Source organism: Hyla sarda, chromosome 1 (assembly GCF_029499605.1).
Source record: "Hyla sarda isolate aHylSar1 chromosome 1, aHylSar1.hap1, whole genome shotgun sequence".
NCBI classification, from domain to species: domain Eukaryota; kingdom Metazoa; phylum Chordata; class Amphibia; order Anura; family Hylidae; genus Hyla; species Hyla sarda.
The window spans coordinates 54,048,952-54,061,862 of NC_079189.1; the positions used below are offsets into that span (position 1 = coordinate 54,048,952).

Consider the following 12,911-nt stretch of genomic DNA (forward strand, 5'->3'; position numbering starts at 1 on the left):
CGGCGTAACTGGAACTCTGACGTCAGTACCGCTCGTCCGTAGCACTGCCCAGCTCATCAATATTCCTCCCCTACCTTCACCTCTCCCTCTTCATTACAGAGCGGGGAGAAGAGGGAGAGGCGGAGGGAGGGGAGGAATATTGATGAGCTGGGCGGTGCTGCGGACAAGTGGCGCTGACGTCAGAGTGCCAGTTATGCCACCTGTGCCAGTTAGCACCTAATTAGCATATACTGAAAACCGAAGATTTCGTCCGAACGGCGGGACGGGTCAGGGCACGGTAGGCATCAGACTGATCAGTGTCCCCCGCACTAACAGCCAGTAACGCTGGTTAGTGCCGGGGGGGGGGCAAGCTGACAGTTTTCCTTTAAGAAACACACTCACCCAGAATCTGCTGTTCTGTGCTGGGTCTCTTCATCCAATCACTGCAGGCTGCTGTGTAAACCCATCCTCTCTGTTTTATGCTGCAGCCTGATAGGACAGGAGTGAGCACAGAGAAGTGCTAGTCCCACCCTCACTTACTGGACTTTGTCCCGGCCTGTGCTTCAGCTGAGACAAAGATGATGCTGCAGCCAGTCAGGATTATGTTCTGGATGGTATGGGGACCCCTAGTGGTCTTTTTTATAAGCTATATTTTCTATAAAAAGGTGATACATTTTTTATGAAGTTTATTAGAAAAGTTAATGTTTTGCCAAGATGTACAATATATAAAAAGTTTTTGAATCTGACAGTGCCCATTTATGGAGTAGGAGTGGTAGCAAAATGCTGAGGAAGGAATTTCCTAATTGGCGTGCAAAATTATGTGAGCAGTGTGTCTTTGTGCATTGACTTGCACTGAAATAATCATCTAATTTTGCGCTATTTTATGTTGTCTGCACAAGCTAGCAGATGCACTGGTTGGTACACTGAATTTATCACTTACGCAAAAATTATTCTGTTGTAGGAATATGTGTGAGCTTTTAACCCTTTTTTTGCACTATCCTTGGGCTTTCTGTCTTTTGTGGAAATTTAAGTGACTCACTAAACATAACAAATTTTGCGCAGTTACTGGGAACATTGCGCTAAAAAAAACTGCACTAATAATAAATTCCACCTAAGTCTTTGTTAACATGGTGGAATGCCCACACAGAAAATTTTCTGTGCGCACAATCCACAGACATCGGATCCTGCAGAACATTTTGGCACTAGGATCGCTCGAAAAGGCTCGACCGGAATCTGCAAAAACATTCAACAGGTTCAATATTTTTGCGGACCTTGGAATCAGGATTTCTCCAGAAGATGTTGCTGCCGTGGAAATTCTGCTGTGTGAACCTATTGAAATCAATGGGACTCTGCTGATGCGGAATATTCATGTGGAATTCTGCACAGACATTCTGCCATGTGAACATAGCCGAATTGTAAACTTTATGGGGGGAATTATTGTTAGCGAAATGACGGAACGCCCCTGAATAGTGCAAAAGAGGGTGAAAAGCCCACACACATTCCTACGCAGCTGGTCACTGGAGTACATTTGTGCAAGTGATAAATTCAGCACACCAACCAGCATATCTGTAAACCCCTGGAAGTGCACAAGAAGAAAAATTATGTTGCCAGCACAGAAAACATCAAAATAGAGCAAAATGAGATGATAATTTCAACGCAAGTCAATGGAAAAAATAAAAACACACTGCAAACGTAATTTACATGTGCATGCCAGGTGGTAAATCCTCCTTTATTACTTTAATGTAGTCGGTCTCCCTTTAATCCCAACTCCCCCATCTACATCACACTCATAGGTTCTAGGAAGCTGAGATATGGGGTAAAGCCCTGGGAATGTTTTCTCCCGCTGGATTTCTGACCATTACTGCCCACCCCAGCAAGATGTGTGTTCCACTCCTGCCTGCTCCTGCAGCATCCCTTTTGTACAATTTCATTACCCCCTTGTGCCATTTCATTACCCTCTTGTGCCATTTCATCACCCTCTTGTGCCATTTCATCACCCCCTTGTGCCATTTAATTACCCCTGTGCCATTTCATCCCCCCCTTGTGCCATTTCATCACCCCCTTGTGCCATTTTATCACCCCTTTGTGCCATTTCATCCCCCCTTGTGCCATTTCATCCCCCCTTGTGCCATTTCATCACCCCCTTGTGCCATTTTATCACCCCTTTGTGCCATTTCATCCCCCCTTGTGCCATTTCATCCCCCCTTGTACCATTTCACTCCCCCCTTGTGCCATTTCATCACCCCTTGTGCCATTTCATCACCCCTTGTGCCATTTTATCACCCCCCTTGTGCCATTTCATCCCCCTTGTACCATTTCACCCCCCTTGTGCCATTTCATCCCCCTTGTGCCATTTCATCACCCCTTGTGCCATTTCATCACCCCTTGTGCCATTTTATCACCCCTTGTGCCATTTCATCCCCCTTGTGCCATTTCATCACCCCTTGTGCCATTTCATCACCCCTTGTGCCATTTTATCACCCCTTCTGCCATTTCATCACCCCTTCTGCCATTTCATCATCCATTGTGCCATTTCATCACCCCTTGTGCCATTTTATCACCCCTTCTGCCATTTCATCACCCCTTGTGCCATTTTATCACCCCCTTGTGCCATATCATCCCGCTCCTTTGTGTCATTTCATCCCCCCTTGTGCCAGTTCATCACCTTCTTGTGCCATTTTATCACCCCCTTGTGCCATTTCATCACCCCTTGTGCCATTGTATCACCCCTTCTGCCATTTCATCACCCCTTGTGCCATGTTATCACCCCCTTGTGCCATTTCATCCCGCCCCTTTGTGTCATTTCATCCCCCCTTGTGCCAGTTCATCACCTTCTTGTGCCATTTCATTGCCCTCTTGTGCCATTTCACCCCCCCCCTTGTGCCATTTCATCCCCCTCTTGTGCTTTTTCCTCCCCCCCTTGTGCCATTTCATCAGATCTTTGTGCCATTTCATCACCCCCTTGTGCCATTTCATCACCCCCTTGTGCCATTTCATCACCCCCTTGTGCAATTTTTATCACCCCCTTGTGCAATTTCATTACCCTTGCCTTGTGCCATTTCATCAACCCCATGGGGCATTTCAAAGATTTGCGGGACTGCGCATCATTTTTGCGGGACCTACTGTATGTTGTGTGACCACCCCCCAGTTGTAGTTTTGCAACAGCTGGAGGCACACTGTTTGGAAAACACTGTATTAAAAAATCTCCTAATTTTAGCTTCCTGGGAGTACATGTGTCACTCCTGATCTTCAGATTATTATGAATAACATTGCAGTCACTATTGTACAGATCCTCTGTCCCCATTGTTAGTGATGCCCCCTCCCAGCCCTCACCCTGTCACACCTTCACTCCCAGGCTATAACTTCCACGACTCTATTCATTGCTTTGCAAAGTCAGAGGTAAAGTGATTTAAATCGCAGTCTCTCCACAGCGCCACCTGGCGCTCAAACTGCATATGACACATTCCTTGCAAAGAATCACGGTCCATGTAGTTTCCTGCCTTGACACTGCAGTGTGGTTGGGATCTAAGAAGACTACACTTCCCATCATCCCTCTCTTTTATGCCTGCGCTATAGCTGTCCCAGAAACATTTATCAGCTCGGTGCTGAAGATAAAGGAGGAGGAGATAGTGGAGGAGAAGAAGAGTGTAGGACAGGGAGCATCTGCCTTGGGTCTCATTGCTTGCAGTGCACTGGGGGGATTGCAGGCTCCTTGGATGGGGATCACATTGCAATGTTCTTCTTCATCATCCATGTGCCTGGGATGTCATTGCTGATGTGTAACAGGTAAAGGGATCAGCAGAAGGCTTGTCTGGATCTACAGATTGCTGACAACTGCATGGAAGCATCTACAGCATGAGTGCAGGTGAGTGCTGGCCTCCTTTATTATAAGGATTGCCCACCTATGCCATAGCACTGGGCACCTAGAATAATCTCTATAATAATAATGATTATGTAAGATGGGCAGAAGACATGCTTGACATCTACCCAGTTTACCTATATAATATACCAGTCATGGGTGTGAATGTATAGCAATAAGGCAGTGCATGTCCTCTGCATTATAATAATCTAAATAATATTATTACTATTTATGTAAGATGGGGATAAGACATGCGTGACACCTGCCCAGTTTACCTACATACTATACCAGTCATGGGTATGAATGTATAGCAATAGGGCATTGCATGTCTTCTGCATTATAATAATAGCAATAATAATAGTAATGTAAGACGGGCATAAGACATGTTAGCCACCTACCCAGTTTACCTATACAGTGCACACTATACACCCCATACATCAATGTTTCCCTATCAGTGTGCCTCCAGCTGTTGCAAAACTATAACTCCCAGCATGCCCAGACAGTCAATGGCTGTACATGCATGCTGGGAGTTGTAGTTGTGCAACAGCTGGAGGCACCCTGGTTTGTTAAACACTCCCCATACACTCCACATACAATGGTCATCCCAGAACCAATTGGCAGTTTCCCATAGAGATATGTATTCAACATACAATGGTTCCGAGGCCCCAGAACCAATTACCATTTTTACATAGACATATGTACTCGACATATGATGGTTTCAACATATGATGGTTCTCCTGGAACCAATTAATATCATATGTTGAGGGACCACTGTATACTGTACTATACCAGTCATGGGTATGAATGTATAGCAATAGGGCATTTCATGTCTTCTGCATTATAATCATCCTTAAAATAATAATAGTATTAATATATGTAAAATGGGCATAAAACATGTTAGCCACCTACCCAGTTTACCTATATACTATATCAGTCATGTGTATGAATGTATAGCAATAAGGCATTGCATGTCTTCTGCATAATAATATCAATAATAATAATAGTTATGTTAGAGGGCCATAAGACATGCTTGCCACCTACCCAGCTTTACCTATATAATTCTCATGTTTGACAATATATAGCAATAAGGCATTGCATGTCTTCTGCATTATAATAAGCTAGCACCATGGAGGCTGGCCATGAGACATGCCACCTAGCACGCTGCCCACCTTACCTGTGCCATCCATACCCCCCCCACCTCGCCTGTATAAATCTGTAAGAATGCCCCCCCTACAGTATCCTGCTTTATACCACGTTATCATCTCTTTATGATATGATGTAATGGGGCTGATAGCAGGTAATCAATTGGGGTTATAAGCCATCTATCCCTGGCAGTGAAGGGGTTAATTCGCCATGTGGGTAAACGCCTTTGCAAAAGAGGGATGCCCACCCCCCTCCCCCCCTCCCCCTGTCAATCAATGGCTATAGCTGGTCCTGGAGAGCAAGGGAATGGATTTCTCCTCCTGCGCCTTTCCCCAGCTGAGCCGTCCTCATCATGATCCTGTACTGCAGAGGGACAGAACACTGATACATTGCATGTATTTATAAACATTGGGATACATAGTAGCAGGCGAGTCATGTGTTACACAAATGACAAGCGGCAGGTGGGAAGGGGGTGGCCAGGTCTTGTCTTGCTGCTTTATTGTAACTCTGTCCATGCTTGTTGAGGAGTGGCTAGGAATACATGGCCCACTTTATCTACAGCACCACCCGTTGCAGAACAGAGGAAATCCAATTATCCATCCGTTGCATTCGTCTGCTGAGTGGAATTTTACACTGATATACTGAATAGAGCAGTCGTCTCCAAACCGTGGGTCTCCAGCTGTTGCAAAACTACAACTCCCAGCATTCCCGGACAGCCGTTGGCTGTCCGGGCATGCTGGAGTTGTAGTTTTGCAACAGCTGGAAGTCCACCATTTAGAGACCACTTGAATATAATATATAGCTTTTCTATGAGGGGTATAAATACACCTAAAATCTCTATTTTATGTTATTAGCTGAGTACTCGCTCATACCCCTCCTCATATCCCGTCCTCATATAACAACGTCATTTCCCGTCCCCATATCCCATCCTCATATTCTTTCTGCATATCCCAACCTCATATCTTGTCCTTGTACCAAAACCTCATATCCTGTCCTTATATCCTGTTCTCTTATCCCTACCTCATATCCTGTCCTCATACCCAAACCTCATTTGACCTCATACCTAGTTCTTATATACTGTCCTCCTATCCCATCTTCATATCTTCAACCTAATATGCCGACAGCTTATCCCATCCTTATGTACCATACTCATATCCCAACCTCATATACTTATATCCCGGCCTCATATCCCGTTCTCATGTCCTGTCCTCATATATTGTCCTCATACCAGAACCTCATACTTTGACCTCATACCTCTTTTTTATATCCCGGCCTCATATCCCGACCTCATGTCCTCATATCCCGGCATCATATCCCGTCCTGATGTCCTGTCCTCATATCCCATCCCCATATCCCATCCTCATATCCTATCTCCATATCCCATCTTCATAACCCGACCTCATGTCCTCATATCCCATCCTTATATTCCGTCCTGATGTCCTGTCCTCATATCCCATCCATAAATCCCATCCTCAAATCCCATCCCCATATCCCATCCTCATATCCCATCCCGATATCCCGTCCTCATATCCTGTCCTCATATCCCATGCCCATATCCCATCCTCATATCTCATCCCCATATCCCGTCCTCATATCTCAACCTCATATCCCATCCCCATATCCCATCCTCATATCCCGTCCTAATATTCCATCCTCATATCTCATCCTCATATCCCGTCCTCATATCCCGTCCTCATATCTCATCCTCACAACCTGTCCTCATATCCCATCCCCATATCCCATCCTCATATCCTGTCCTCATATCTCATCCTCATATCCCATCCTCATAACTCATCCTCATATCCCATCCACATATCTCATTCTCATATCCTGTCCTCATATCCCATCCCCATATTCCGTCCTCATATCCAGTCCTCATATCTCATCCCCATCCTCATATCTCATCCTCATATCCCGTCCTCATATCCTGTCCTCATATACTGTCCTCAGAGGCCTAACTTGTAGCTTTTGGGCCCATATACAAAATTAGCAACAGGACCCCCTGTGCAATTTGTAATATTGGTCTCTTTTGGGGCATATATGGGAAATTAACGGGATTATTTGGATTGCCAACCTTGGTGATCTATGGGAACAATTTGTTGATTTACCCTTCATATACTGGTCTTGCTTTTTTGTATCTATTTTGTCCTCCTTAGACACCAGGGCCCTGATGCAACTGCTACCTCTGAGCCCCCTATAGTTATGCTCCTGACTATTCTTATAACCCGACCTCATATCCTGTCCTAATTTTTGTCTAATTCTTGTTAAAATTCCATATAGCCATTCTAATAAGGCTAGGTTTCCACTTGTTTTTTTTCTGGCAATTTGTGGAATATTGCCCCTGCAGTTTTTGAGCCAAAGCCAGAAATATATTCAAAAGGAATAGGACAAATAAAGGAAGGACTTACACTTCTCCTCCCTTATGGATCCACTTCTGACTTAGGCTCAAAAACTGCAGTGGCAGATATCCCAAAACTTCCGGAAAAAAAAAACAAGTGGAAATTTTGCCTCTGTTTCTTGTAAAGTTGAGTAACAACCAATGTCATCACATTACAGCTTCCTGTTGAGTTTCACTCAGCTTTCCAAAACTACTGAATATACACTGCTCAAAAAAATAAAGGGAACACTAAGATAACACATCCTAGATCTGAATGAATGAACTAATCGTATGAAATACTTTCGTCTTTACATAGTTGAATGCGCTGACAACAAAATCACACAAAAATTATCAATGGAAAGGAAATTTATCAACCCATGGAGGTCTGGATATGGAGTCACACTCAAAATCAAAATGGAAAACCACACTACAGGCTGATCCAACTTTATGTAATGTCCTTAAAACAAGTCAAAATGAGGCTCAGTAGTGTGTGTGGCCTCCACGTGCCCGTATGACCTCCCTACAATGCCTGGGCATACTCCTGATGAGGTGGCGGATGGTCTCCTGAGGGATGTCCTCCCAGACCTGGACTAAAGCATCCGCCAACTCCTGGACAGTCTGTGGTGCAACGTGGTGTTGGTGGATGGAGCGAGACATGATGTCCCAGATGTGCTCAATCGGATTCAGGTTTGGGGAACGGGCGGGCCAGTCCATAGCATCTATGCCTTCCTCTTGCAGGAACTGCTGACACACTCGAGCCACATGAGGTCTAGCATTTTCTTGTATTAGGAGGAACCCAGGGCCAACCCCACCAGCATATGGTCTCACAAGGGGTCTGAGGATCTCATCTCGGTACCTAATGACAGTCAGGCTACCACTGGCAAGCACATGGAGGGCTGTGCGGCCCCCCAAGGAAATGCCACCCCACACCATTACTGACCCACCGCCAAACCGGTCATGCTGGAGGATGTTGCAGGCAGCAGAATGTGTTCCACGGCATCTCCAGACTCTGTCATATCTGTCACATATGTTCAGTGTGAACCTGCTCATTTTGCAGTGCTCTGGCAGTGCTCCTCCTGCTCCTCCTTGCACAGGACGTGTTTGTTAAAAAAAAAAAAAATGGATAACCAATGTGGTCAGTGTTAGAGTTCCCATGTCAGTTTTCACTTAGCTTTCACAGACTTCTGAACATATTTCTAGACAGTCACCTCTGCTATCATATGACTGAATTACTGGGATTTTCTTTCTGGAGTGTGGGAAAGCTGAGTAACCACAAGGGCTCAAGTCCTGCAGGAACGTGTAGAAACTGAGTTCCTGCACTTTTTCCACAGCAGGAACATTGTTCCCTTTAGCAGGAGTCCAGCAGGACCAGCCCTTGACTGGAAATCTTGGGTAAGTTTTTTTTTCCCAGGACTTGACCCCTGGAGATATGGGAGTAGCAATATGAGTTGCTATCAAACATTTTTTTAAATTCTGTACATCCATTTTATTGTTCTGTTTTTAGGTTTGGTCTAAGTTGGGTAGCAACCAATGTTGCCAGCCTAACCGATCCCTTTTTGAATTTTCACTCAGCTTTATCAAAATCCTGAACATGTTTATGGAGTGATAAATCATGTGCTATCATAATATTGCCCAACTAGATTTTCCCTTCAGGGGTCTTGGAAAGCTGGGTGACTATCCCTTTGGGAGCCATAACAATAGTTATAATAGTTGTGGATAATTCCTGCGCCACTCTATCTCTACACAGTTTTTGATAAATCTCCCCCAATGGGTGAACAAGATGGACTCGTGTTACTATGCCAGGGAACGTCTACTCTTCTGACTGGGCCCTTTGGTATAAACCCTTTCCAGTGGCCGTTTCATTCTGAGCACCTACACTACATACTTAGTTGCCCACCTTTCCTATCCCATATAATGTAGTTGTGCCCCTGGCCCCTGAATGGGGTTCTATGTTATAAAATGCTGGTATTTATAAAATGACCCCAATTATGTTCAGTCCCTGTTTATTCACTTATTCTCCACCCTCTGAAAACGTTAACAGCTGCTGCTCTGGAGCGATCCATAAGTGCAGAGGTGTTGTCTCCGATTGTCCATTGTTTCACGCACCCTCCTCCCACATTCACTGTTTGTTTGATCACATGTTTTATCCATTATGTCTTGTATTAAACATTGTGGTAGTTGCTCAATGCTTTCACCTCCACCTTCTTACACCTCCGAGCAGGGCTGGTGCAAGGATTTTTGCCACCTTTGGTAAAAGCTAATTTTGCTGCCTGTTTGACTCCGCCCTTTCACACGCCCCACCTTACTACTGGGGTGACACACTGTAACAAACCTCCTCCTCATATAATCTCATTACTACTGGAGTGACACACTGTAACAAACCTCCTCCTCATATAATCTCATTACTACTGGGGTGACACACTGTAACAAACCTCCTCCTCATGTATTCACCTTACTACTGGGGTGACACACTGTAACAAACCTCCTCCTCATGTATTCACCTTACTACTGGGGTGACACACTGTAACAAACCTCCTCCACATATAATCACCTTACTACTGGGGTGACACACTGTAACAAACCTCCTCCTCATGTATTCACCTTACTACTGGGGTGACACACTGTAACAAACCTCCTCCTCATGTAATCTCCTTACTACTGGGGTGACACACTGTAACAAACCTCCTCCTCATATAATCACCTTACTACTGGGGTGAAACACTGTAACAAACCTCCTCCTCGTGTAATCTCCTTACTACTGGGGTGACACACTGTAACAGACCTCCTCCTCATGTAATCTCCTTACTACTGGGGTGACACACTGTATCAAACCTCCTCCTCATGTAATCTCCTTACTACTGGGGTGACACACTGTACCAAAACCCCTCCTCATGTAATCTCCTTACTACTGGGGTGACACACTGTAACAAACCTCCTCCTCATATAATCACCTTACTACTGGGGTGACACACTGTAACAAACCCCCTCCTCTTTCTATCTTTCTTGTGGCAGGCAGAGCAGCGCCCCCCATCAAGAGGGCGCTCTAGGCAGCTGCCTATTTTTCCTGTTGGCAGAGCCAAGACAAGGGTGTAACTATAAGGGCATGTTCACATTACAGAGTGTGAACGGAATCTCCGCTCGCAGAATTCCGCGAGCGGAGATTCAGCCTGGCAGCCGACGGCGGCGGTAGGACCGCGCGGCACTGCGCCGTCACCATTGATGGCTATGCAGTATTCGCGGACTTCCGCGCAAAGAATGATCATGTTCTTTCTTTACGCAGAACAATTTCAGCGGCGGAATTGTCCGCCGCTGAAATTCCGCAGTATGAACGGCTCTCGCGAAGACCCATTCACACTAATGTTGAATTCACACCGCGGAATTCCATAGTGTGAACATACCCTAAGGGAAGAATATGCTGCATTTACACCTGGAGTCTGAGGAGGCGCCAAAGGTTCCTCTGTCCCATATGAGGACACCAGTACTTTCAAGGACTGATAAGGGACCCTGTTTGACATTATGCATTAGGGCCCAGGATCAAGTTACTTCTTTGCTCTCAGTGATCTGATATCATGTATGTATTGGGCTTTGCTGTTGAAAAAGACAAATGTCCATCAAGTTTAACCAAATAGGTAAAGGGGTATGGGTGAAGAAAGGGATGCCAGTGTGATTCTAAATTTGGCCATTTTTCCATTCTCCCATTGTGGTTCCAGGTTTTGCCATCTTGGACAGAAGAGCCTGTGTTCGGTTTCTTCTCTATACCCTTTTCATGGGTTTTTGGGCCAACAGGTTCTCACCACACAACAGGAAAGGTGATACATCACGTGCTATCATAAGATTGCCCCTTCAGGGGTCTTGGAAAGCTGGGTGACTATCCCTTTGTGAGCCATAACATTAGCAAGCAGCTCCATGGCTTGCCTTTATGGTAGTAAGTTAGTAACTCGGTTGTATGTTTTAGAAGAAAGCGCGCAACATCTTAGTCACATGACTGATTCCTCATTGCTTTACATCGAAAGAATAAGAACGAAGTGACCAAAACTTCAACTCCCAGCATGCCCGTACAGCCAACGGCTGTCCGGGCATGCTGGGAGTTGAAGTTTTGCAACATCTATAGGGCCACACTTTGGGACCACGGATTAGACCTATAGTCAGGGGCGTAACTATAGTGGGTGCAGAGGTAGCATCAAGCCCTGGTGGCCAAGGTGGCCCCATAGATACCTGTGCCCTATAAGAAAACACCAGTATTATAAATGCCATATAGGGGCCCTTTTACAGATTTTACATTAGGGCCCAGAAGCTACAAGTTACGCCTATGCTTATAGCTATTGGATGTTTGTTGCACAACATAAGGTTAAATATAAAGTTGTTATGTATGCTGGGCATCTGTAAGATGTGCTGGATTTTACACATGGTCTCTAGCTGACCGCTCCTATTCACTGCTTTATGTGCGATCATTAGATCAGTAGAGTTAAATGATTCCATCATGTGAGCGGTAAAGCCGGCGGACATAGCCGACCACACAGAGACCACATTCACAAGTAGATGGCTTGTGTCTGCTCCTCCACTGCAAACACTGAGTGCATTCATGGTCACATATGTCTCCTTAATGGGTAGCGTGCTCTCGCCACTTGTCTGCTGTCTCTATCAGATTATGTCGGAACAGTCTACGGCGTGACTTTGTGCGTAAGAACTTCAGTGCCCTTCAGGCCTCACAGGTGCCATCAGCAGTAAACAGGTGCTCTTTGTGGTAGCCTGTATTCTGCAAAGTGGGGCTGCCCAAAGTGGGTGTTTTGGTGCTTAAAGGGTACCTCTCATCAAATAAACTTTTGATATATTTTAGATTAATGAATGTTGAATAACTTTCCAATAGCATGTTAATGAAAAATATGCTTCTTTCTATTGTATTTTTCCCGATCAGTCCTGTCAGCAAGCATTTCTGACTCATGCTGGAGTCCTAAACACTCAGAGCTGCCAGCCTGCTTTGTTCACAGCCAAACAGGCTGTGAACAAAGCAGACTGGCAGCTCTGAGTGTTCTCCTTTGTGAACAATGCAGACTGGCAGCTCGTAGTGTTTAGGACTCCAGCATGAGTCTGAAATGCTTGCTGCCAGGACTGGTAGGGAGACCCCTAGTGGTCATTTCTTCAAAGTGGAAAATTAAATAGAAAGAAGCATATTTTTTAATAACATGCAATTGTGAAGTTATTCTGCATACATTAATCTATAATATATCAAATTTTTTTGGGATGAGAGGTACCCTTTAAAGGGTACCTTTCATCAAAAAAAACTTTTTGATATATTATAGATTAAAGGGGTATTCCAGGAATTTTATATATATATATATATATATATATATATATATATATATATATACATATATATATATATATCAACTGGCTCCAGAAAGTTAAACAGATTTGTAAATTAAGGAAATGCAGATATGTGTAGCTCAACCACAAAAAATGAGCGAGGTTAACTAAAAGCTTTCCCCCACAGAGAGATATATAAAAGTGATAAAAATAGGATATTAGTCCTCAGCTCAATATCAAAAAGATTAA

General features: G+C 44.6%; 1 protein-coding gene across 7 annotated transcripts in view; it reads left to right on the plus strand.

The window, feature by feature from the left end:
- The first annotated feature begins 3,625 nt into the window (after positions 1-3,625).
- Positions 3,626-12,911, plus strand: part of ABLIM2 (actin binding LIM protein family member 2) — a 167,136-nt gene continuing 157,850 nt past the window's right edge. For all 7 annotated transcript variants that reach the window (XM_056555044.1, XM_056555046.1, XM_056555049.1 and 4 more), the window contains exon 1: positions 3,626-3,844. In XM_056555044.1, the coding sequence (XP_056411019.1) occupies positions 3,835-3,844 (10 nt within the window). In that variant the 5' untranslated portion in view covers positions 3,626-3,834. The remainder of the gene's footprint in view (positions 3,845-12,911) is intronic.